General features: G+C 55.8%; 8 protein-coding genes across 8 annotated transcripts; 3 read left to right on the top strand and 5 right to left on the bottom strand.

The window, feature by feature from the left end:
* Positions 1–538: 538 nt before the first annotated feature.
* Positions 539–1,725, bottom strand: CGGC5_v006653 (uncharacterized protein; the record flags this gene model as incomplete). The annotated part of the gene is made up of 3 exons (XM_032031429.2): positions 539–1,237; positions 1,289–1,359; positions 1,410–1,725. 3 exons carry the CDS (start codon positions 1,723–1,725, stop codon positions 539–541), a joined length of 1,086 nt encoding a protein of 361 aa, XP_031889115.2.
* A 1,173-nt stretch (positions 1,726–2,898) lies between these two features.
* On the top strand, positions 2,899–3,828 carry CGGC5_v006652 (uncharacterized protein; the record flags this gene model as incomplete). Its single annotated transcript, XM_032031428.1, has 1 exon — positions 2,899–3,828. One exon carries the CDS (start codon positions 2,899–2,901, stop codon positions 3,826–3,828), a length of 930 nt encoding a protein of 309 aa, XP_031889237.1.
* A 1,160-nt stretch (positions 3,829–4,988) lies between these two features.
* Positions 4,989–8,598, bottom strand: kap123 (putative importin subunit beta-4; the record flags this gene model as incomplete). The annotated part of the gene is made up of 3 exons (XM_032031427.1): positions 4,989–5,859; positions 6,060–8,355; positions 8,553–8,598. 3 exons carry the CDS (start codon positions 8,596–8,598, stop codon positions 4,989–4,991), a joined length of 3,213 nt encoding a protein of 1,070 aa, XP_031889114.1.
* A 1,986-nt stretch (positions 8,599–10,584) lies between these two features.
* CGGC5_v006650 (Protein SnodProt1) lies at positions 10,585–11,061 on the bottom strand (the record flags this gene model as incomplete). Its single annotated transcript, XM_032031426.1, has 2 exons — positions 10,585–10,770; positions 10,831–11,061. The coding sequence occupies 2 exons, from the start codon at positions 11,059–11,061 to the stop codon at positions 10,585–10,587; spliced, it is 417 nt and encodes a 138-aa protein (XP_031889232.1).
* A 3,297-nt stretch (positions 11,062–14,358) lies between these two features.
* On the top strand, positions 14,359–15,551 carry THR1-0 (Homoserine kinase; the record flags this gene model as incomplete). The annotated part of the gene is made up of 3 exons (XM_032031425.1): positions 14,359–14,788; positions 14,840–15,138; positions 15,201–15,551. 3 exons carry the CDS (start codon positions 14,359–14,361, stop codon positions 15,549–15,551), a joined length of 1,080 nt encoding a protein of 359 aa, XP_031889234.1.
* A 145-nt stretch (positions 15,552–15,696) lies between these two features.
* Positions 15,697–16,770, bottom strand: MAK32 (the record flags this gene model as incomplete). The annotated part of the gene is made up of 2 exons (XM_032031424.1): positions 15,697–16,493; positions 16,551–16,770. 2 exons carry the CDS (start codon positions 16,768–16,770, stop codon positions 15,697–15,699), a joined length of 1,017 nt encoding a protein of 338 aa, XP_031889233.1.
* A 5,812-nt stretch (positions 16,771–22,582) lies between these two features.
* Positions 22,583–23,287, top strand: CGGC5_v006647 (uncharacterized protein; the record flags this gene model as incomplete). Its single annotated transcript, XM_032031420.1, has 2 exons — positions 22,583–22,744; positions 22,802–23,287. 2 exons carry the CDS (start codon positions 22,583–22,585, stop codon positions 23,285–23,287), a joined length of 648 nt encoding a protein of 215 aa, XP_031889368.1.
* A 593-nt stretch (positions 23,288–23,880) lies between these two features.
* GLE2 (Nucleoporin GLE2) lies at positions 23,881–25,070 on the bottom strand (the record flags this gene model as incomplete). The annotated part of the gene is made up of 3 exons (XM_032031419.1): positions 23,881–24,238; positions 24,291–24,742; positions 24,804–25,070. 3 exons carry the CDS (start codon positions 25,068–25,070, stop codon positions 23,881–23,883), a joined length of 1,077 nt encoding a protein of 358 aa, XP_031889371.1.
* Between the last annotated feature and the right edge of the window lie 6 nt (positions 25,071–25,076).

Here is a 25,076-nt window from a genome sequence, read left to right as displayed (position 1 = left end):
TTCTCATGTAGCAGTACTGTTGATTCAAGGTGACCATTTGAGAGCTGTAGTGTGCATCACGGAATAGGCTCTTCACCAAACCCTAGGTAGCGAAAGTTCTGACAAGGTCGACGAACAGCAATTGATGCAGAGTGAATAGAACTTACATGATGGGCCACCCTGTGTATTGGATTCTAGACTAGAGACTAGACTGCCAATGACCTTTCTTTGCGATCTCATCGTCGAAACCGACATACCGCCACCTGCTGCGCCGTCCAACTCTCTCTTCATGATGGTCACAGTCGCGCGCGCCTCAATCTGGATATACATAGGCATCCATCCTAGCCAGAAGCTGCTCGAAAGCAACTTTGTTGTCCTTGACGTAAAGATAATCCGCCATGTCTATCCAGAACTGTTCATCAACGTCACTAAAACCCGGGTTATACTTCTCAGGGTTGGCTCTCCCAGAAAGGCAATAAATTCGGAGTGCGGTCCATCGCAGCTCCAGAGCTGTCCAGTTGGGAAGCTCTTGGGGGTCTTGGGCCCAGATCCGAATTAGCTAGCCATTCTTGGGAAGGACTGAAAGGCCTTCCAACTCTTCGTAAAGCTCCTCCCAAGATTCCTGTAGGTCTTGCGGGTCGGTATTCAGGGGAGGTGCCGAGTCCATCAAGCTTGATAATGTCGTCGTTCGGAGAAGCCATCGAACACGAAGGACGATTCCGTACTCCTTTCCAGGATCAACATCACTCTCCTGTAGTAGCCGTCCCTCGTTGAAAAGATCCGACGCCTCGTCATCGTTCGCGTCTGGCGTCCTGTCCTTGACAATGGCCTCTTGAGTCGATGGCATGCTATCGGCATGCGCTGTCGTTGCAGCTGAGTCGGAGATGCTGGTTGAGGAGAGCATTGGAGAAAGCTCACAGACCTCTCCAGCACCCTTGCTTCGCCGGCAGTAACCCACGGGCTCAAAGGTAAACAGTCCCTTTTCCCAACACCGACGCATCTGCCCGCTGGGGCATATCATGTTACAACACTTGTCCACGATGTTCTGTTCCGCAACTCTGTTCTCCCGGTCTCTATCCTCAGACATGAATCTATCCTCAATATAGCAAGTAGTACCATATTCAAATAGGATCCGCCAGGCAGATACAAATCTGTCCATTGAGTAGAGCCATTTGAGTGTCCAAAGTGGCACAATATGACAGTCCTCGTCAGCCGGACTGTGCGTTGTCACACAGAGACCTTGGTCACGCATGATGGCCTGAAGAGCGATTAGCTACAGTATATCATCGTCTTCGGGAAGATACAGAACCTTATTCTTCTCAGCTTCGTCGCGAATAACAACGCGACCTTGAATCCACGGCTCGGTCGGGTCTCTTGCAACTGAAGAAATCTGAGCATACGCTTGCGAGACTTCGAGAAAAGCAACTTACACCAATACACTAAGTCTCTGACGCCCTTCAGACAATCGAATAAATCACTGAAAGCATCACACATGGTGATAGAATTGTGTAGACGCTCATTGAGGCGCCTAAGGTGCTTTATGTCCATGCCCATGAGCGTACACCAGCTTACCGCCTGCTCCAGCAACTTCAGGGCACGCTCGAACCGCTTTCCATCAAGACCCGTATCTGATTTACAGAAGTCGAGGACACTTTTGATTAGTCGCTGCCGTTCTGTTAAGTCGTCGTCAACATAGTCGATCCGGGCGCACTGAATGCTTTCGGGAGGTTCGTTAGTGACGTCCATGTCGCGATACTTCAGCTACCCCAACTTGCGAGAATTGAAAGTCTTGTCGATGGGTTTGCGAAACTTGCAGGAATTTTCCCCTCTGTACTTGGCAGGCCACTTTTAAAGGATATGGAGGCGTTCGGAGATACGGCCTTGCTAAACCACCATCAAGGTCGGATTACCTAGTAAACACGTAATCTCACAAGCGGGGACGGCCATATTGTTGTGTACATTATGTAGAGGTTTGCCAGCTATCAGTTGGCTACCCCAGCAGTGTACCCTCTATTCGTATAAGGACGACAGTAGTTAAGAAAACGATAGGGGCAGTGATAAGGATAACGACGAAGGACGACGACGATGGACGATGATAATAGACACTGCCCGGCTAGAAAAACTCCATGTATGCAACATGGTCCGAGTATGGAAAAGGAGACCAAGCAACCCTGCTAGGAATGACCCAAGAGGTACTACACACAACGGTGTTACTACACTCATTACTGAGAAGGCCATCAACTGCATCCATCAGAAGTAACTACAATTGTGCCACCGTTTCTATCGTCCAGTGCTCCGCGATATTGAGGGCTTATTCCGACACACAAGTTGGGGATCGTCACGGACACCATCGACGACATCATGCGTGGAAGATTAGATCGATTCGACGAAGAAGACCTAATTGAACGGCAGGAGCTTGTCCAGAGGACCTTGCAGACGTGTCTATCGGACCCGAACCTCGCAGGTGTTCGCTTTGAAGATGATATCAGGTTATTGGGCCAAGCGAAAGGATGGTGTACACTGCTGGCGATGAACCTGGACCTCTTGCGGGGACTAGATCAGAAACTGCAGAATCCGAGTTCTAAGGTCGCCTCATTCAGCCGATTTCTCAACCTGCTTATAAACATCCATGAGCTAGTTTGGTGGTGTGAGTAACGTCAATTTCTTTGCATGGACTTGTGGCTATGGACTGATACGTTGCAGTATCAAAAAGACCGACGGAGCCCAGAGAGCACCCACACGGTCGCAGCGAGGCCGAAAGGCAGAAGGTACGTAGAAGTCTGACGACAGCAAGTGGTTGACTACAAAAGATTAACTATTTTACAGGCCTTAGACCGTGACGGAGGCCGCTGTTTGTTCACAAAGGCAATCTGCGAAGTATACCACATCGTGCCCTTCTGGACGTTGAAGAGGCCAACGATGTTCCGGAAGCTGCTGTCGACCATGGAACTTCTCTTTGGTGAAGGCACCGGCCCGCGGTTTCGTTCGAGCTTCACTTCCAGAAACGCGGATAACACGGCACCGGGCGAGAACAATATCGTGGACAAATGTTCCAACATGCTCTGCCTTAGCCCGGAGCTGCATCGATTCTGGGAGAAGGGACTTTTTGCTATAGAGCCCGTGGGCCACTGCCGAAGGCTGAAGGGTTGTGGGGACTCTGGGGAAGTCCTAGACATGAAGCTCAGCGAACTCGACCTTGATGGCATCAGTCGAGAGGAGGACGAGGAAATCGATGCGAAGCTGTCGGCGATGTTCACCTCCACCTCCGACACGAAACCAGTCATAACACACAGTATTCCCAGCAAGAGATCAAGCCAAGTCGACATGGACCTCGACCTCAATGCCAAAAAGCCGCGGACAGATGAGAAGGGCAAAACGTCCGACATATTCAGCAAGGCACGACCGCTTCTCAAGCAGGACATGGACGACAGGTACGAGTACGGCATCGTGCTTCGATTGCATTGGCTGCCTGCCACGACCTTGACCAAGCTTGACGCGAAAAGCCCCCCCATCGACACTAATCCACGCCACATACAAGCACCCGACGATAGCTTTACGTTGCAGCACTATACATTTTCAGGACGTTCAGTTGCTGATGAACGTATCATCAGGATCTGGGCAAAGAACCCGGATGAGCTTCCTGACTGGGACGCGTTGCAACTTCAATGGGTTGCTCTCAGGATTCTGCGCTTGGGTGGAGCTGCTGACCCGGGCATTTACGACCCGCACTGGACCGACGACGACGAGAATTTCAGCCTTCGAGTTGAGAACGATAGTGAGTCACTCGTCCAAGAGCTTGTCGACGAGATGGCCTCATCCGCGAGGTATTCCACGAACACCTACGAATAATCCAATGCGGGCGGACAATGATAGTGGCAACGATGATGACAAACGGCCCTTTGATACATGAAACCTAAAGGAAAAGTCAATATAAGCCGCCCGTGAGGCCTATCTTTCTTCGCATAAGTCCCTTGCGTGCTATGTGTGGGTGATGATGCTTACCAAAACTCTACATACTGTACATAGTAATATGGGCGTCTCCGCAAACTCCGCCACAGACAACCGCCAACCCGCAGAATCAGACGTTGAAAGTCGCTCGGGTCGTTCTATTGGCAACGTCCCATGTCATCTCAACGAGCTCTTGAATGCAAGATTCATCAGCTTCTGGCACTCGAAAGCCCGGATTCTCAGCAACGTCGCCCCAATACGGGTCGTAAGTCTCGGAGTCTGCGAACTTTTAGCCAAAGACACGTACGTTGGATGAGCGAGACAATAGCTAACACCACCACCACACAAGCTGTTCCACGAACATTAGGCAATTCGTGAACTCTCTGAAAGCTCGAATCCTATGGGCTGGATCCCTTAATTTCGCGTCAAGGTCCTTGAGAAGAGCAATGTCCCTCACCAAGAGCAAGCATCTAGATACAGTGTTGTTCAGTACTTTGAGCTGTAGCTGGCGACGCCATCCGCCTAGAGATGGCTCCGAGTCACAGGTCTGAAGAACAGTGTCCAGAAGTTGCTTCCGTTCGGACAAATTCGCCTCACCGAGGTGACCGAGCCACTCGCGAATGATACCCTCGATCGTCGCGGTCATGCATGCCATATTGCGCTCGATTAAGCGTCAGAAGTAGTGGAAGACAATGGTGACATCGCGGGTGGTCGCTGAGGGTCGACGCGGCGGCACAAGAACTCTATGCAGGTTTTGTTGGGTCCGCAAGGGTTGCAAGGTAGATTGACCATGAGCCATAGGCTACACTTACCCGCGGAGGACAGCTGCGATCATCAGGACCTCAAGGGTTTGGGCGTGGACTGGCGCTTAGAATTTGAAAAAGGAAAATCGTTGATAGTATCGGGAATCATCCAGGCAGTATGTCCTGGCAGTCTATGTACCTATCTACAGACATCAAGAAATGGGGTCTCGTCCACTCATCACTCATTAACAGCCCTTCCTTTTTTCCGGGGGCACCAAACTCCATTTTGTCCATCCCTGCTTTTTTTGTAACCTTCGCTTACTGAAGCGCCTGAGCAAGCTTCTGCACCAACTGGCGGGTCTCGGGCTCCAACTGCTCCTCAGGGGGGCCGAGGACGGTCTGCAGCACGGGAATGATCTTGTTGGTGAGCTGCTGAACCGTGGGGTTCTGCTGGTCGTACAGCTTGTAAATGGCCTGGTAGATGGGGGCGTTCTCCTCGAAGTCCTCCTTGAGGGGCAGGACGCCGACGACGGCAGGGAGGACGCGCTCGACGAACTCGGGGTTGGGGTTGGTCATGATCATGCGGCAGATGCAGCCGGAGACGTTGTCGACCATGCGAGACTCCTGGATCGACAGGAGGGGCTCGAGCTTCTGGAGGATGGCGGGGTAGTGGGGGATGGTCTTGTCGGTGGCGGTGGAGTTGAAGATGAGCTGGCCGGTGGCGTAGGCGGCGTTGGACTTGGCCAGAGGGTCGGAGTCGGTGAGGCGGTGGTTGAGGATGGGGAGGAGGCCGTCGGTGAAGGGGGTGACGGCGTTGCCCATGTACTTGATGGCCTCGGCGATGACACCGACGGAGGTGGAGCGCTCGAGGTTCTCCTGGGAGCTGGCGAACTTGAGGATGGGCTTCTCGAAGACCTTCCACATCTCGGCGAAGTCGGGGCCGAGGGCGGTGGCGAGGCCGAGGATGACATCCATGGCGGTGTCAATAACAAGCCAGTCGAGCTCGGAAGAGCCCTCGGCCTCCTGCTCCTCCTCATCGCCCATGTCCTGCTGGCAGGGGTGGGAGCGGGTGATCAGGCAGCCAAGGACAGTGACGGAGTCCTTGAGCAGGTCATCGTGGGTGAGGATGGCGGGACCGCAAGCCTTGAGGGTAGCGGCGATGTTGCGGTTGATCTCGGTGATGACATCACTATGAATTCGTCAGCAATCATTGTCATCACAGGCTTGGCTGATGAAAGTAGGAGATTGCCCATTGAATCAGACGTGATCAAACGTGTTCTCAGCACCCGCACTTTGTGCGTCTGAGTGAGCTGGGTATAACGTGTGTTACTCATCCTTTTGGGGCGGGGGAATTTCAAGACAGAATTTGAGAAATGACAGGATACATACCGCTCAGTGTCCTCAGCCCAGATGTTGTTGGTGGACTTGACGACGAGCTCGCCAAGCTTGACCAGGACGGCATCGGGCTGCTGCTTAAGAGGAATGCCGGCCTCCCACTTGGCACCAGTCTGCTCCTCGAAGAGTTGCCAGACGCGGGCGTACGAGCGCCAGAGGGTAGAGATGGCAGCCTTGCGGGCACCGTCGTAGGGGTGCTCGGCAAGAGGAGCGATGCGCTCGACAGCCTTGTCAAGGTACTCCTTGATGGCGTTGGCGTCGCAAGAGTGGGTGATGACGTCGCCGAGGACCTCAAGAGCAATCTCCTGCTCAAGGGCAACAGCGGTGACACCAGAGTAGTCGTCCATATCGTCCCACTCGTCCTCATCGTCGTCCTCCATCTCGTCCTCGGTGGACTTGACACGGATCTTCTTGCCGTTGGCAATGAGAAGACCCTCAGGGAGATCCTCAGGCTTGAGGCCAGGGATGTTGACATCCTCCTCGTCGAGCTCGAGGCAGTCGAAGAGACCCTTGAAGACACCGGGGAGGAAGTGAGAGAACTCGTTGCCGTAGACCTTGGACAGAGAAGCCCAGAGGATGAAGCTGGTCTCCTTGAGACGGGCGTTGTCGAGGCTGAGAGCCTCCTCGCTGGCCTTCATCAGGTCCATGACGTAGGGCTGGAACTCCTGGGCACCGACGGCGTCGGCAATGCGGCCCATGGAGTCGCAGACGGAGGAGCGGAGAGCAAGAGCGTCCTCGCTGTCCTTGATGTTGACATACTGGCCAAGAGCGCCCATGACCTCCTTGAAGTAGGGCTTGAACTCCTCGCCGCCGAGAGCAGAGGCGATGGCACCAATGGCACCGGCAGCAGCGGACTTGACGCTGAAGTCGTCGTGGCCGAGCAGCTTGCCCATGGGGACGATCAGCTTGGGGCCGAAGGTCTTGATGAGCTGGTCGTCGAGACCCTCGCCAATGAGGGAGTCGAGAGCACCGCAGGCGGCACGGATGATGCTGATGCTCTGCTTGTCAGAGCCAGCAGAGGCAGCCTCGAGGTTGGTGAGGAGAGCGCTGATGAGAGCCTCGTGCTGAGGAGCGAGCTCCTCGGCCATCTCGTCGGCAAGGTGGATGACACCGACGAGAGCGGCGTGGCGAACAGAGCTGTCCTGGTCGTTCAAGAGCTGGATGATCTGGGGCATCAAAGGCTGGAGCTGGGTAGCGATGAAGTCGGGAGCACCCTCAGCGGCAGTACCGAGAGAGAGGATAGCAGACTTGCGCAGACCGGGCTGGGGGCTCTGGGCGAAGGTAGGGAACTGCTCAAGCAGGGGAACGATGACCTGGCGGGGAGGGAGGTCGCTGGCCAGCTGGTCGATGAGGCTCAGAGCGGTTCTAGCGGGAGAGCTATCATCCTCGTCGGCGTCGTTGTCGATCTCGGCAACGATCTGCATGCTCTTAACCATGAGCAGGGCGCCCATGTCCTTCATGCCCTGGATCTTAAGGCGGCGGTACCTGGCGCTCTGAGCGAGGAAAACGAGAGCCTGGGAACGGGCATCGTCCTCAACCTCGGTGTTGACACCGAGCTCGATCATGAACTGGATGAGGTCCTTGAAGTGGTTGGCGAGGTAGGCAGAGTCGTAGGTCATGAAGTTCTGGAGGACCTCGAAGATGTCGTTGTACTGGTCATCGTTGCCCTGATCGATGGCGTTCTTGAGGATCTCAACGGTGGGCTGGATCATGGTCTGGATGATCTCAACGCACTCGGTGTTGTCCTCCTCGACGTCGACAAGCGCCAACAGAGCGCTGACAGCCTTGGCCGAGTTCAGGCGGACCTCAATGCTGGCAGGGTCGACAATGGTCTTGGCGATCAAGCTGAGCAGAGCCTTGACCTGCTCAACGAAGGGGAGAGGGTCGTTCTCGAGCAGGCAGACAAGGATGAAGGAGCCAATCTCGCGGTGGGCGACGTTGTCGGAGGTGTTCAGGGCGAGGAGCTCGCGAACGAAGTCCTGGCCCTCGCCATCCTCGAGGTCAACGCCGACGGCACCGGCAAGGAGACGCGACTTGGAGTGGCGGGAGGTAGAGGACTGGTCGTTCAGGATGCTCTCGGTAAGGTGCTTCTTAGCAAGCTCCTTCTTGTCAGAAGGGAGCTTGGCCCAGTGCCTGGGAGTCAGGCGCAGAGCCTGCACCGAGGCGAGCTGTCGGATGCCGGCATCTTCGTGGGAGATGGTGACCTCAATCAAGAGGAGGAGGGACTCGGGCTGGGAGTAGTAGTTCTTCTGCAGCTCGGCGGTGACTGCCTTGACCTTCTCGGTGTCGGCTGTGAGGAAGAGAAAAAGTCAGCAAGACAAATCTCGCGAAGAATTTTGTAGGGTGCAGAAAAAGCAAATTTTAAATAGGCGAGAGACACGAAGCGAAAGCAGGCAGGGAGCGGAAAAAATTGAAGAGGCTGGCTCGACTAGGTTTGGCGGCCAGGGTGGCACAGGGCGAGCGACGGGGGAGGAGAGAACAACTTACGAATCTGGCTCGCTTGGAGCAGCTGGACCAAGTTTCCTTTATCCATCTTGAAGTTGTTGATGTCTCGACGTCTTCACGGCTTGCGCGCAAAGAACAAAAAGACAAGAGGGAAGGAGGGGCAAGGAGGAGAGAAGGGGAAAAAAAAGGAGGGAAAAGGCCCGGCGCGTCGAATTTTTATCCAGAGACCAGACGTGGACGGGGTGTCGGCCAGTTGTTTTTTTTGTTGATGCCCGAACCACCTATTACACCGCGGCCATGGGCAAAAAAAAAGTACCTGCAAGGACTGGCCACACAGAAATTTTAGGGGACCAAGGTGAAAATTTCGAGATTAGCCCCGCCACTGGTGATAAGATAACGAATCGAAGGCATCTGGAAGGGGGAAAAAGGTTGAAAAATTTCCTGCAAGGCGGGGTTCAGGTCCAGGTACCCCTCCTTACCTCATTGTCACTGTCCCGCCCGTAGGAAACCTGAGGGGTACCGTCGCTTTGCTGCCTCTGCCCCTCCATTCACGTGCGTCTTAATTGTTTTTCGCTGCATTGCAGCCAGGTGCCGTTTCTTCATGCTAGCTGCTAGCATGAGACTAGTATTCGATGAAGACCTGGAGACTAACGCAAGTATAAAATCCATGCAAAGAATGACCGCCTTTGACGCTCCTCGTCGACACCAGTTGTGTCTTTGGATGATGCTTGGGGCCTCGGCAACGCTCCCGTCCCGTCTCTACCACTTACGTTCCCTCTGACTGTCGGACATGAATTCTACAAGCGAGACATCCCGGGAAAACATGACTACATTATGCTCAGGGCTGGCTTCTTTAGCAATGCGAAGCCCACAACATGAGAAAGGGGTTGCTCCCTCGACCAGTCCTGACCTATGAATGAGGGGAGGCCTCCGCGAAGAAGGGAACTATCCTTCGTTTAGCGATGGGATCCTCTCATAGCCCTCAGGATTCGGTGCATGACATGTGGGCTCGGGCGCGTTTCGAACCAAGATTATGCCGAAGTTCTTCACCGACATTCTGGGCACCCGGCCCGAGTGACCCACATGCAGCTCCGACTCGGACTCGGCCCTTCGTCCCACCTTGGCTGAAATGCACATCGGTGCCGCTGCGGAGATGGGACGGGCCGGGGCCGTGGAGGCCACTTTCCAGTCGTGAAGGGAGAGCAATAAATAATACGGCACTCAACTCCTACTTCACGTTAAACATCACCTGAAATACAGAGAATCTCTTCTTAGACAACGGCTAGCGGCACGATGCTAACCTCAAACCATTGCCAATATATCGAGGTATGTCGGATGATATGGAGCGTGTTCCTACATCATGACAGCCTGCACACCTGCGTCAGAAAATCGACAACATCATCTGATATCGCACGCTTCTTATCAAGTATCAGAAACAAAACAAGAGAAGGAGAAAAACAAAACATTTTCCTGGGCTGTTACGGTGGTTGGACAGCCTGATTCTGGCAACACCCCATGTACACGCCGCCATTGAATAGTTGCCAGAACTGGTTCTCGCAATAAAGATTGTTCACCTAAATCGCTGCAGCCATCCAGTGAAAGCAGTTAAGTTAGAATTATTGGAGGTCACAAATATGTCACGTTTATTGACGAGAACACACGTCAGACGCATGAGAAGGCTCCTTCACAACAGAAATGATTCCATTCAAAAGTGTATCATGCGTCGCGAGTAAAGTGCGGATAATAATCTGTAGAAATTGACATATACCTAGAAAGCTTCCTCAAAAAGCGGTATTGCAACATATTGACGATGGGATTCAAGAAGACAAAGCCAAAATCAGACAATTTCACTCTGGAAGATCAAAGACCAAGATTCTCGAGGCTAAATAGCCATCTCTCTCATTATGTTTTAATGTTCTAAGGAATGTATCGTGATATGCAAATGCCAAATGATTGAAGAGCGCCGGTTCCATGCTGATGTTTAGGGTGCCCCCGAGGAACGAACCCCATTATGCTTTAAACAAGACATTAAAGTTTTTAATATCGTAAGACATCGTCGAGGTCGTGTGATGATTTACAGACCGCAGGCGCTGAGGGCGACCTGGGTGGCCTGGGCGTCGATGCGGCCGAGCTGGTTGGCCTGGCCGTTGGTGAGGTCGTTCATGGCGCCGAGGGCGAGGTTGAAGCCGGAGCCGGCGTGGTCGACGGCGAGGACGTTGATGCTCTTGCCGTTGTAGGTGAGCTGCCAGCAGGTGCCGCACTGTTTGTGGTGTTAGTGGTGATGTTCAAGTGAGAAGCGTGAAGAGATGAGGGGACTCACGTTGGGGGAGTTCCAGCCTGCAATGGCGTCGGAGCCGCCGATGTAGGGGAAGCGGGCGACGTTGGCCTGAGTCTGCCAGCCGTACTTGGTGATCAGGCCGTTGGCGCCGTCGGAGCAGGAGACGGCGGTGAGGGAGCGGGCACCGTCATCGTAGCCGGTGTCGAAGGAGACGGAGACGGCCGCGGCGGCGGCGACGGAGGAGAGGATGGTGACGAGGTTGGAGAACTGCATTTTGGCTGTTGTGGTGGGTAGATGAGGCTCGGGAGCTTGGTAATGAAGATGAGTTGTTTGTAGTTGAGGTTGAGGCTGAGAAGTCTGGTGAAGAAGCTGATGAGGATGATGAAATAAACAGGTCGGATGTCGTGAGCTCCTCGTCTCTCTTTATAGAATCTCGACGGCCTGCGAGATCCATCAGCCTCCTCGGTTTCCGTCCATCCACGCCCACATCCTCCCTCGCTTCCACAGCCCCATGCCAGCGGAGGCTAGAGCTCCATCACCAGACCGAGTGGATGGAGAGGAGGCACCAGCCGTGTCCAAACGGCGAGCCATGACCATGACGTTGTGGTGTCTCCGGCAATAGCGTCATGTCGTGACATGGAACCGGCACAGGACCCTTGCTACGTCAAGCTTGGCAAGACTCCATGTCGCATGTCACATCGTATGGGAAGACTGCCGGAGAGGGGAAGAAGCTAGCAGCCGAACGAAGCCTTACTTCCCCAGGGTTCCTTAGGTTCCGTCAATTCGTATTGAAGGTGCGATGCTACGCTAGCAGAGGCGGGCAAGGCCGGGCTAAGGTAAGGTAAGGTGAGAAAAAGCGCCGATCACAGATCTTGGATGTTGTTGGTCGTGAGGAAAGAAGCAAGACAGGGGTCTTGTGCTGCTGGTGCTGCTGCATGGGTGTGTGTGTGTTTGGATGATGGAGGAAGGCCGCAGGCAAACAACACCCGGAGCCGAGGATCGTCTCTCTCTCACTCTCAGTGCTCAATGTGAATTGGACTGAGGTTGGGTACGGATCGAGGTGGGCTCACCATGAGATTCTCGTATTCCCTGGCCACGCGATTGCCTGAGTGGCTGCGGTCGACGGCGGACGGCGCGGCGGGATGGCTGTCATCCTTCTGTTTTTAGCAGTCGGAATCCCCCTAGGGTCGATTGAGGTTAGTGCTCTACAGTGGGCTGCTCGCCCGTTGGTTCGATGTTTTCCGTCGCCCGAGGTTCCATCAGAGTTGCGCCCCAGTTTTTGCCAGCCTCCACCATTTGCCGCCGCTTCTTTCTCGCAGTGGGACATCAACAAGTTACAACTCACATTCATGCTTCAACATCAGCTAGCTGCACGGGAAATCCTCTTCGCTCTTCGAGTCAGCACGTCGCAGGCTGAGTCGATCTGGTGTTGTTTCTTTTCTTTTCGTTTTTGCATTTCTGCCGCCCGCCTCGCCCAGTGCAGCGGAGCCTCAGTCGGCTTTCCCACTGCGACCCTAATTACTCGCCTTAACTCATCGGCGTCGCCCCATAGAAACTTCAGCGGGACGCGACGTCAGGTGGTCTTCGGTTTTCCTCGTGTTCACAATGCCAGGAACGGTCTCTTCGCCAACGCACGCATCCGCCGAATGCGACCCCGTCGGGCTCAAACCATCTCTCAGCTCGGGGAGACATGCTCTTTTCCAAGCGATTTGTCGTTTCTCGAAAGGATGAGGCGTAGAAATGCTCCGCGCTGCAAAGTGCGGCAGTGGCGGACGTTAGCCTCTACTCTGTCAACAGACTAAAAGCGACTGAGCCTCCCGGAAAATCCTCCTGCTGCCAGGAGCATGACCACAACATGGGCATGACGCCAATGAGACGCCGTCGCCGCATAGCTCCCCGCGACGGCGAAAAGATGACCCCCAGAAGCCTTCGCTCGGTGCCCAAGAGGCAACAGCCTCGCTTTACGCTGACCATCCAGCCGAGCAACGTTACAAGCGCGCAAGCGCGGTGATCAGCGCGCCAGTCTCACTATGTTTTTTTTGTTGCGGGCGGAGAACGAGGTTCGGGCTGTGCGATGCCTCACTCCGCGGTATGCCCGACGCGAGGGAACCCTTAGTTCATCCAGTCTCCAGAGGTTCAGGTTGCAATGAGTAGCCTTGGAAAATCCGAGAATAGATATTCGGGGACATCGGCCGCACAGCGTTCGTGACATCTGCGAGATCGCCCAACCCCCGGTCACCTTTTCCATAAGCTTCTTCACGGTACACTGCCGATGGGCATTGTTTGATGGGGATCGGTGGAGCTTTGGTGCGGTTGGCTCGGCAGAAACACGAGGTCTTGTCGCTCCTGTTTCTCCGCTTGCTTTTCGATGTTTCCGGTAGATATCGCGGAGGCGGTGAATGGGCCAAGCATCGCTGCGGGAGTCCGACGGGAGCGCGCGATCTGGGATAATATTGACTTGGGATGCAGGCTGGGCATTGCAGCGCACCCACCGGGACGCTGACAGCGAGCAATGCTTTCGGCAATGATCGGAGGCGTGAAGGTGAGTGAGGACCCGGTGGGCTGCTGGATATGTGATATCGTATCAATATGTCTGGGGTGCAAAGGTCGACAGCTGACCGAGTACGAGCCTCCCGGGGTGAGGGCAATATAAAAAGGCGGAGATGTGAGTTGGTTTGATGTCAGAACAAGGGAGATGGCAGAGCGACGTGACGTTCAGATAATGAAGCGGGTTCATGTCGATCGCTGCTCCAGCGTGGGACCTCAGGCCATCCGATAACAAGACCCTTACAGCCCGCAAACATCGACGATCAACGAGAACATCCGTGTTTCGTTTCGTTTCTCGAGTCAACCATCAGTCGATGGGCGAGGGACGTAGGTATGAAAGTCTTGTGCGGCCGAGTGTTTGTTTCTCGCGTCGCATGAAGCTCATTTCGAGTTCCAAGGCTGAGGTTATACTCAGCTCTGATATACCTAGCATGATGTGTCATCGTAGCAACATATCCCTCCACTCGGGCTCTTCACGAAGAGTGAAAAAAGGGCAGCCAGCATCGCATGAGGTGAGGTCAAAAGAAGCGACCTTCATTGGCAACACACTCACCATCGAGCAGCCAAACTCAAACAGATGAGAAGGACATGGCGTGATGCGCGGGAGCGATAAGATAAAAATGCCCCGTCTCAGCACGGATTGGCCAATGGGTGCACGCGAAAAACACCCCGCACTCCGCGTAGGGCTTCAGTGCTTCACACACCCCGCCAAAGGAGAGCCGCCCGCTGTGTGCCGCATTCCTCCGTCATCGGGGCCTCTCAAATTTTTTGAGTCACGGAACGATTAGTGGCCACCAGATAGACGCGACTCACGCTCATTTCACACCCGTAGCGACCTCCGTGACGGCTTCATCTCACTCGGAAGCAAAAGACACTCATCCCTCCAAGCCGAACCGCTGAGATCACCGCCAATTGAACCACACCCGCCGGTCAGGCCAGATCGAACGAACGTCAGGCCTCCCCCTCACCACCGCCAGAAACTCACCCCTCACCCTCTCAACTTACACCGCCCGCCCGCCCACCATGACCAAAGAGACGTTCGTGATCAAGACGCCGTCGTCCTCCGCCAACATCGGCCCGGGCTTCGACGTCATCGGCCTCGCCCTCTCCATCTACCTCGAGCTGCACGTCACCATCGACCGCTCCGTCCAGACCTCATCCGAGCCCCTCAACTGCCGCATCACCTACGAGGGCCAGGGCGAAGGCACCCCAGACATCAGCCTCGACCCCTCCGTCAACCTCATCACCCGCGTCGCCCTCTACGTCCTGCGCTGCCACGGCCAGCGCATGTTCCCCGTCGAGACCCATGTGCACATCAAGAACCCCATCCCCCTCGGCCGCGGCCTCGGCAGCTCCGGCTCCGCCGTCGTCGCCGGCGTCATGCTGGGCAAGGAGGTCGGCCACCTCGACCACCTCGACCTCGACAGGTTATTCGACTTTTGTCTCATGATTGGTATGTCATCCTTCATCTGATGTAGGGCCAAGTCACTCACACACATCGCAGAGAGACACCCCGACAACGTCGGCGCCTCGCTGTACGGCGGCTTCGTCGGCACCTACCTCCGCCCCCTGAAGCCCGAAGACGTCCAGCGCATCGAGATCCCGCTCAGCGAGGTCCTCCCCGCCCCGGCCGGCGGCGTCGACACCGGCGAGACCCCGCCCGAGCCTCCCCACGGCATCGGCCATCACATCAAGTTCCCCTGGGCCAAGGAGATCAAGGCCATCGCCATCATCCCCGACTTCCAGGTCCCCACCCACCTTGCCCGCGAGGTCCTTCCTCCTCACTACTCCCGTCCCGATGTTGTAAGTTCAGCCCCTGTCGACCGTCGTTCTACAAGAACATGTTCACTAACACAAGACGCCAGACCTTCAATATGCAAAGAATAGCCCTCCTCCCCGTCGCCCTCGGCTCCTCGCCCCCGGACCCGGAACTCATCCACCTCGCCATGCAGGACAAGGTCCACCAGCCCTACCGCCAGACCCTCATCCCCGGCCTGAGCCAGATCGTCGAGAGCATGTCCCCGAGCACGCAGCCCGGCTTCCTCGGCGTCTGCCTCTCCGGCGCCGGCCCCACCATCCTCGCCCTCGCCACGAGCAACTTTGAGGAGATCGCCAACAGGATCATCAAGATCCTCAAGGAGAACAACTCCAACAAGGACGTCGGCTGCCAATGGAAGATCCTCGAGCCGGCGGAGGGTACCCAGGTCATCCGGTAGATGGGAGTGGGTGGAGGCGTGCAATGTGAATGGAAAGGGGTTGGAAGTTTACAGACGAGGTTTCTCGCATGATTACGGATTTTTTACTTTGGGGAAAAGAGATAAAAACACAAAATAGACGAGTCTTGATACCCACCTATGGATCCTACTGGAACAGCTCCTTTCGTTCAGCCCAGGCTGGGTTGTTCGTGAACTGGCAGCTTACGATGCTGGTGTCCCACGTTCTGGCTTTGATTTTATATGCTTCCAACCTTTTCCCAAACTCCTCACCGTTCCACAGCTCTTTCTCGTCCACAACCTCTCGTCTAGGCGGCCCCATTTGTTCAATTACAAAACTAGCCGCCACGGCACCATACGCGGACGCAAGAACCGCATCGTCCGTCATCTTGTACGCAACAGCAAAGGCCCCGAGGAACGCGTTCCCAGCTCCGGTAGGGTCAATCACCTTTTCCGACCCAATGTCGTGATATGGAGGAAGCCAGACCGGCGCGGAGGCCCGAGGAATCGTCAAACAGCCGTATTCCCCGCACCGAACCACCGTAGTCCACCGCCGCTGCCGTTCCGGATCCTTCTGACAACTTTCCTCGTCTGAGATGAGCGCGGCAGCGCGCTCGACTAGACCTCTGTCCCACGGTCCTTCCTCCATCTGGGGGGTCATCATCTTGACGACCTCCTTGTCGTTGGGAGATACAACATCGACAAAGTGCCCGGCGTCTAGATGCTCTTTCCATGCGCCGTCACAATGAAGTGGTGAAGGTTCCCACGCAAAGAGAGGACGTCCGGGCAGTCTTTGACCATAGCCATTCCCAAACAGCGCGGCAGCTTGCCCTTTCACATCCTCCGGCGCTGCTAGCGTATGAATGACGGACGCACGACGCACATGATCCGGAAGCTCGTCGACGATCTGCCGGAGAGGCTCCGTCGTATATCGAAACGTCTTTTCTAAAAACCACAGTCAGCTCTCGACCATCCCCAAAGCAAAAGGCGATCAGAACCAACTCCCAAAGACATCATCTTCGTACGCCAACAGCCCCCTCGTCGACAACCTCCCCTCGACCCTCTGCACCAACACAGTCACGCCCCATGCCTTAATCTGCTCCACCACCGACGCCGGGAAGTCGTCACCGACCACGGCGAGGCAACATACCGTCTCGGCGTCCTCCCGCGGAACAGCGAGTCGAGCTCCGAGGGTACCTGTACAGGCACGATAACATGTCATATTAGCCAAACACAAACACATACACACCCCTCCCCCTGGATATACCAAAGCCATGTACATGCCACAGATCTGCAAATAAGGGCAAACGTCAACGCACTATAAAACCCGGATCCGCCGGCAACATCCCTCAAAACCCTCCCTCCCGTCCTGGAAGCGGATCTCGTCGAGCACGACCATGCCGAGCGACACGAACCCCGGAGCCGATAGCTCCCCTGCTGTCGTAGCTGCTGGTCCTGGTGCTGCTGCTGCGCCTGGCGTCGACGTCGTCGCCGCCGGAGCTGAGCTCGGAGACCGAGCTTCCATAATGACCCTCCCCTCGGCGTTTGCGTCCTTCGACCCGTTCGTTGAACGTCGTCCGACGTCTCTGTTCCAGGTCCCTGGTTTTGAGATGCTTCTGCTAAAGAATATCCACTTTACTTTCTCTCGTCTACGAAATGCTTATTTTTGAACTCTCGCGTGGGCGCGGGCCCGGCGGTGATTGGGCCGTTTACCCCAATTGGGGGGCGTTCGGTGACGAAGACGTCAAAAATAACGAGGGAGGGATCTGCCCGTTTAACGATGGTGTAACCAACGAGCAACATCACAAGAGAGAGCAATACTGTACACACCACATGCTGCTACTCCGTACGCACTTACACGCCCCAGGCCCGGCCCGTCAAGATGCAAGTCAACCCCCTGAGCAAACCCCACGCGAGCAGATGAATCCAATGAAGTCGGCGGTGATGCCGATTACATACCATGACAAGAAACATACTCCCTCCCCCCTCCCATGCTTGTCGGCGAGCAGCTTGTCGCACGTCGTCGCAGCAGGTAAACAACCATAACCTGCCCACGTTTGATACGCAACACACTGTGAATCGAGGCCGGCCACTCATATCAGGACGAAATGAGCGGTGAGGCGTGCACAAATCGACCGCCTCCCATTCGCCTCAGTCACTCGCCAACCCGCGTATCAAGGCCAAGATGCCAATCGCGTGTTGCGAATCTCAAACATGGCCAGAGACATTTCTTATCTCTCTATCTCGCATGCGCATGCCTTCTTAGAGACAGGCATTGCATTCGCATACAGTATGCATGCGCATAGGGGCCAAATCATAAGACATTTAGCAACCTTTTCAAGCGCGTCCTCAATCGCCAATCGCCACCATACCTACCTTTCAGAAATCACAGAGTATGGCATGGGCTGGACCGGACACAGGCGAGGCGTCTGCCAAAGTCAGCCTCCCGAAAACCAAGTCCTCGTAGCACAGTGAATCTTGAACTCGCTCCTGGTTCGGACGGCGCCCTGCATCTTCTCGCCCAGCCACGAAGGGCCTTCCGCCAGCCGGCAGGGCTGGCGTTTGCCGTGAAGGGTGTTACGGCGTCCCGCCCAGCAGACAGGAAACGCCCCGAATCACCGCGTGTCCTGTCGCACGGCCTCTCGCCCGGAAGAAGGTAAAGCAGAGGGAGGTACTAAAAATACAGTTGGAGCAAGAAATGGCGCTGGGCGTTGGAGAAAGCGCAAGTCTACGCGTGGTAGTGTTTCCTTCCCTTCACCTTCGCACAGACTCGCTTTGGTCCTGGGAAAATTGTCCGAAGGGTTGGAAGAAAGAGCGCGCTACCATACACCCCCACGGCCACGGATGGATCTGAACTTCGGCGACAGTTCTTTCCACGTCTCTGCGCTGTTGTCAACGCTGATGCTGCTCCTGCGGGTATCAGAAATCAAGAAAGTCTGGCAGAGGAGCCGCCGTTCCCCGGCGGCAGCAGCTCATCATCCCTCCACTCTTCGTCATCATCACCGGTGCCATGGTATCCCCAACGATTTCGTAACCGCGATGATCTGATGAGGTGAGATATCGCCGAGTTTCGAGCAGACCCGTCGCTCGGGAGTCGAGGACAGGACGAAGGACGAGACGCCGTCTGAAGTGTAGCTTGCATAAGCTCCTTCTCCTGGTGTGCGACGATGGATTGAGTGGATAGGCGAGTGAACAGCGAAGCAGCGGGAATGCCGTTTACTCCGAGAGTGCAACCGTAGTTTGCTGTTGCTTATCCCGCCGCCGTAGCCAAAGTACGCCGGTCGGGTTGGTGGTGGTCCTGAGTCGTTGCAGTCGGGATGGTTCCCGGTGCGGTCTTGCGTGTCTTGACTCTTGAGTCTTGACGAAGTCGCTGCGCTGGGTGGAGCGAGTGGGGTTGGAGAAACCCACAGTCACTGGACAGAAACAGCAACACTGTGAACCTAGGGAAAAAGAGCAGGACGAGCGACGTGGGAGGTGGAACGGGGGTGGTTCCCAACGATCTGGCCATGCGCCGATCGTCCAACAGCCCGGCCAATCAGGGCAGACGCATTTCCAGAATGATTCGACGAACCTGGACACCCCCGACCCCAAGCGGTGAGAGAAAGGAGCCGCCAGCTCTGGTACTGCGTGACGGCGTGGTACTCTGCCAGCTTCAGAGGGACGTCGAGCCCTGTCCGCTCGCCCTGCTCACCAGCCTGCCAATTAATTCATGCTTTTAACGGTTGGCAAACACTGGTAATCTCTCGAAGCCGGGGGATCTTGTTTCTGGTTTTGCCTCGAGATGCAATGATCGCCGCCGTCTCCCTGCTTGGCCCCTCGACCGCTTCCAGAACCTGCCAGTGTCAGTGTCAGGGTCAATGTCAATGTACCGTGCTTCAGGTAGGTATGTCCAGCATCCGTACATGCCCAAACAGATATCGCAGATAGCCAGAACAGAGACAGACAGGAACGGGAACCCCATCAAGGCATGCCCAGCCGATGCGGGCGATCATGGGGTCGCAGGTACGGCGCAGGGAGCTCCAAGACTAGCGCCGAGTGATGTCTTGGATTGGGAACAGGGGAGGTACTCGCACCCAGGGGAAAGCATCCGGTGCCCGCCAGACCAACCCATTTTCGGAGGGCTTTTGTCAAGACTCGTAGGAAATTTCCCGCCTTATCGAGGTTGCTTGAGGAAACGTCTGGGAGATTTTTGCCAAGTCCACTTGAGAGCAGCAGAAACGATGGTGACGAAAGAGAGGGGAGGAAGGAGAAGGCGACGTCAAGCCGCCAATGCGCCTCTCGGTCAACAATCTTCAAGCGGCAGACCCGGCGTGCTTTAGCTCTCTGGTTGTGTTCGACGGCAAGGTGAGGTGAGGTGAGATGATTGCGCCAAAGGTGCAAGCTGTGTGTCACTGGTTTGTTGCGTTGCGCAGCTGTGCTCTGATGGAGCGCACCGCACCACCACGCTGCGAGTGCTGCTAGCTAGGCGGGAAAAAAAAAAGAAAAAGAGGTGTGGTGGAGACGGGAAGCAAGGCGCATGTGCCGGGGTGGACCCGCAGTGGCCCAAGCTCCTCAACGTCTCGAAGCTTTTTTGGGTTTCTGGTAGGGGGGGGTGACAACTTTCAGTGACAAGTGACACCCAGCGCAGGGCAGCTCAGCGGTGGACTCGCAGGGCGCTGGGCTTATGGCCCTGCTCGCCTCGAGTCCCCCCCCCCCCCCCCCCCCCAGCTCAACTGTCACCTCAGTCATTTGTACTGCGGTATTCGTACCTACGAACAACACAGCCTCTGTTCCTACCGCTCAGCAGCTCAGCTCAACAAGCATTTCCATGAGCAAACAACCCCTGAGTTGACCACCAAAAGTAGCAATGAACAACCCATAAACAAGAACCCAGAACAGCAAGAGATGGTGGAAAACAGACACGTACGCTGCTCATGCGACGGGGGTCCATGACTTGACTGGTGCTACGCCTGTCAATCACCACCACCAGCATCAAGGCAGGAACATGTCTCTACTTTCTGTTGAGTTGTCTAAAGATCCAGCCCGTTTCTTATCAGCATCGCCCGCGCGCTCTCGCTCCCTGCTCCTAGCCCAGTCCAGTCCAGTCAGGGAAACCCGTTGGAACGTGTCTGTCTGATGTTCGCTCTTCTCTCTCTCTCAGCCCTCGGAAACCGCCTCCCGCCTCGTCATTCCTCTTGTCAGGTCACAACATGGCAAGGTAGAGGTCCCTTCTTTGCCTCCCAATCTGACAATCTGACACCCGCGAAAGCCAGTTCGCAGATAACCAGGCCTAAATTAGACCAAGACCCATCGCATTTGTTTGAATAGCGTGGGCTATCTCCTCCAAGTCGTGGGAGGGTGGGTGTTCGGTGTTCGCTGCTGATGCTCTCACACACACGCTATGGCAACGCAGACACTACATCCCGTCCGTCACCCGCCTTGGCAGGGTCACGAAGCAATGCCTCACTTCTCGACCGTGTATCTGTGTACCTGAACCCGACCCTGACCTGATCTGACCTGACCAGGCCAGGCCTGTCGTGCTGACCGAACGGCCAACTCTCACCAGAGGAATCCCGAGTCTTGACCGCTATGCCCTGTTCTCTTCTTGCCTCACTGGAGCTGGTTCCAACCCCCACACCGCAACTCAGCTCTGCAAACGGAAGCCGTTCCATCTTTTTTTTCCTTCTCCAACAGAGGACGAGCAATGCACCACCCAGGAGAGACGGAGAGAGTAGTTTTCCCGCACGAATCCAGATCCAGATACACAGTGTGGTGTAGCGTGGTAGCGTAGCAGCAACATCCAGCGGTCGCGGCAGAGATCGCATGCCACGCCCACCAAACCGCACCATTCCCCTCCCGTCCTCAGCTCACGCGCCCGCATCGATCGGGCGTTTTCCCTCGCCAGCTCTTCCCAGATTCCATTGTATAATAGTGCCATTTTTACAAACCACTGTTGGCACTCTGCAGAGACATTCGACCGTGGTGTTCGCCACATCTAGGACTACTTTCCTCTGGCGTAAATGCATCCGGGAGGAGACTGGATGAAAGTTGCAACTACTGCTGCTGCTGCTACTGCTTATCCTTAACTCACCGCACTATCCACTGCAGCAGTTGCTTAGTACACTACCTTACGGATACAAGACGAACAGAAAGCATAACATGGCGTGCATACAGGCAGAGAGAGACAGACACACACACCACAAATCATGTACATCACCGCCGACACGTACATCCCCCGCCAACCAAATAACCTCCCCTGCTGATCGTGATTGGATCCCTCCCCAACAATACAGGGCGTCTTAGCTAACAGGTACCTACAGATACTGGACTTGCACACCCCCCTGCCCGCCCAGCAGGTACCTCTCAACACCAGGGCCATCCTCTCTGGGTCGCTCTCCACAGTTCCAACTCCCGGCACGCCGGCCGCCCGTCGCCGGACCTCCGGGTACATCCACTTTGCTCCCCTCAACCACCGCCAGGACATGTATCCTCCCCCGTTTCTGAAGCTCCCAAGTAGCGGTACCTACACCCAAACATTTTCTCTCCCAAGCTCTTGACCTCACCTACGGGGGGAGGGATGGTTTGGCCGCCTCCGCCGCCGCTACTCCCCGTTCCCATCTCGTCCCATCCCCGAACCCAGCAGCTGGCCAAACTCACTCCACCTCACCTCGTCCATCCATCCCATCCCATCCCGTCCAAGTTCCAGACCAGGGGTGTGGTGTGTGAGATGAGAGACAGAGGAAACCATGGGCGGTCCCCCTCCCCTCATCTGCAGCATGCGTGTGCCTGTGTGTGAGTGTGTGTGTGTGTGTCCATCCGTGTCGAAAAGAAGCTCCCAAATCCCACCCCCGTTCCCCTTCCTCCCTTCCGTGCGTATATCTGCCGTGCATCTCCCCCTCCCTCCTCCCGCCAGCATCCAGCTCCCATCCGTCCGTCAAACTTGCATCTCTCGTACATCCATATCCAACACCTCGAGTCCATCTCCTCCGGTGACAAACACCAAACCTCCAAACATACACATAGCAGATTCCGGAAATCAGCTCCTTGCCATAAACATGTCGCGCATCACCGCCCCCGTCGCGAAGCTCGCCCGCTCCATCAACTCGGCCGCGACGGCTTCCCGCTCCTCCGGCCTCCTCGAGTCGCACTACAATGTGAACCAGGGCGCCGTCCTCATGCCCAAGTACGCAGAGCTCCTCAAGAACCGCTCTGAAGACGTAAGCTTTCCCTGCTATGACGGAAAACCAAAACCTCACCACTAACACAAATCTCAGTCCACCCGCTCCCTCACAACAACCCACCGCCCAACCCCCCAACCAACCCGCACATCCCCCGCCCACCGCCGCATGCAGACCTTCTCCTCCTCCTCCCCCGCGTCCGCCTCCCCCGCCCTCGCCTCAATGGACTTCACCGTCCTCCCCGCCTCCTTCGACGCCGCCCCCGCCGCAAACGAGTTCGCCGGCATGCGCATGCCCCTCCTCCCGGACTCCTTCACCACAAAACACCAGTCCCTCTACGAGCAGACCCTCGCCGAGGACCTGCCCCTCTCCAAGCCCGAGATCTCCGTCATCGCCGCCAACCCGGACAACGTCACCACCGCCGCCGCCCTGACCGAGGTCGAGGCCTTTGGCGTCGACGGCGTCGAGCTCAAGTGGGCGCACGAGAGCGAGGCCGCCGCCGAGGACGCGCACCAGCCTGGTCTGAGGGATCTGTGGAAGGGCCTCGTTGACGACGTCGTTGGCAGGAAAGCTGCCCTGTAAAGGGGGAGTATAGACGAGGATGAAAAACGGGGAGGGAATGAACGTGTCATGATGTGAACACTACAAATGCAAAGCGGTTGGATTCATTCTAGTCATCAAAGGGTTGCTTGCCTGCTCGGACAGCGGCTGCACCGGGGTCTTTTTTGGTCATATTGGTTTAATAAGCAAGCTGCAACTTCATTGGGAGGGAGGATTAAGGGAGACAGACATCACACTGGGTACGAGAAGCATGATCAATTCTACGACTCAAAACTGGATCTTACAAAGATCTCAAATCACCATCTTTTCACTTGAAATGTGACGTGCGTGCTTTGATTATGAATGTTGCTTTTGATTGCCAATTTGTGGTATCGATCGCCCTGTGCCTTACACTCCTAGTCGCGAGTCCAATACCCGATTTCCATAATAATAACTGCTTCTTCTCGCAGCACTTGATTTCTCGGCTCGTACAGTACGCAAAATAACCCCGGCGTGTAAAGAATTTCTCGCTTTCCCAGGCTCTAGTCTGGCTACTACCTCCCTCTGTATCTGCATTCGCACAATATGCAGGATCAAATCTCAAAACGCTCCCCGATTAACCGCCCCTAGTTCGTTCATCGCTTCTTCATAGTAGGGCGAGGCTTACACTCGTCCGCCTGCACGGGGTGCAGCATGACCTTGATGGGATACGCCTGCGTGTTATGTTGGAATCCCTTGCTCCAGTCGTAGCTGATGCCGTACGCGAAAATGGAGCCGTTCTTGTTGAACGTGGTCGCCGTGATGCTGCCGCCGACGTTGGGGTACCCCTTGAGCCTATGCTTAGCATCCTTGTCCCAGAAGTGGAAGGTTCCGTCGGAGCCGGCGGTCGAGAATGTGCCGTGGACGGGGTGGAAGGAGATGTCGTTGACGGCGTATACGTTTGTGATGTTGTTGGCCGGGGGATCGCGGTGGCACTTGAAGGAAAAGTTGGAGCTGTCCACCTGTTAGTTGCCGTCTCTCGAAATCGCGTCTCGCACAAACGTACCTAGCATCCTTGTCCTCCACGTACTGGATCGCGCAGCGGCCCTCGATACTACCAATGGCAAAGCCGGCGGCGTCCGTGAAGCAGCTAACAACGCGGGTCTGCCACTTCAGGGGGCTCTGTAGGGTCTTGTAGAATTTGGTCGGGTTCTTGAGGTCGACCACGTTGATGTAGCGGTCGGCGGTTCCAATGACGAGCAGGTCGTTGCGCACGTCGATCGAGTACACGCGCTCCTGGCAGGTCAACGTCGCGGCGGGTGTGGGCGATCGCATGTCCCAGTACTTAACCGTCTTGTCCCAGGAGCCGGAGACGGCCATGGTGCCGTTGGCTGAGTCGAAGAAACGAACACACTTGACGGGCTGCTCGTGTTCGCCGATCTTGATGGTCTGCTGGCTGCCGAGGTCGCAGGCTTTGACGGCCTTGTCGGCGCCACCGGAGAGGACTTTGCTGCCGTCCTGTAGGGGATGATGTTAGCTCTTGCGGAGGACAGAGATGTCGAGAGATGTGCATTCGTACCTTGGAAAAGTCGCAGTTCAGCACGGGTCCGTCGTGCTCGTACGCGTGCCTTCCCTCGCTCTGGCCATTTTGGGCAATCTCGTATATTCTGACCTTCTTGTCCCAAGACGCGACGGCCAGGAAGTCGCTGGTCTGGTTCTGGTTCGGGGAGAAAGCGAGGTCGGAAATGCTGTCCTCGGGAGGGTTGTTGAGCGCAACGTCCTGCTTGAGGTCGCCGACCGTGTTGGACGGCGTCGATGACGCCGCGGAGCCAAACAGGCCGGACATGGTAGC

This window comes from Colletotrichum fructicola (assembly GCF_000319635.2).
Source record: "Colletotrichum fructicola Nara gc5 chromosome Unknown KSG_Nara_v1_contig03, whole genome shotgun sequence".
In the NCBI taxonomy this organism is placed as follows: Eukaryota; Fungi; Ascomycota; class Sordariomycetes; order Glomerellales; family Glomerellaceae; genus Colletotrichum; species Colletotrichum fructicola.
Note: the sequence above shows the minus strand (reverse complement) of the source record. Positions and strands in the feature narration are given on the sequence as shown.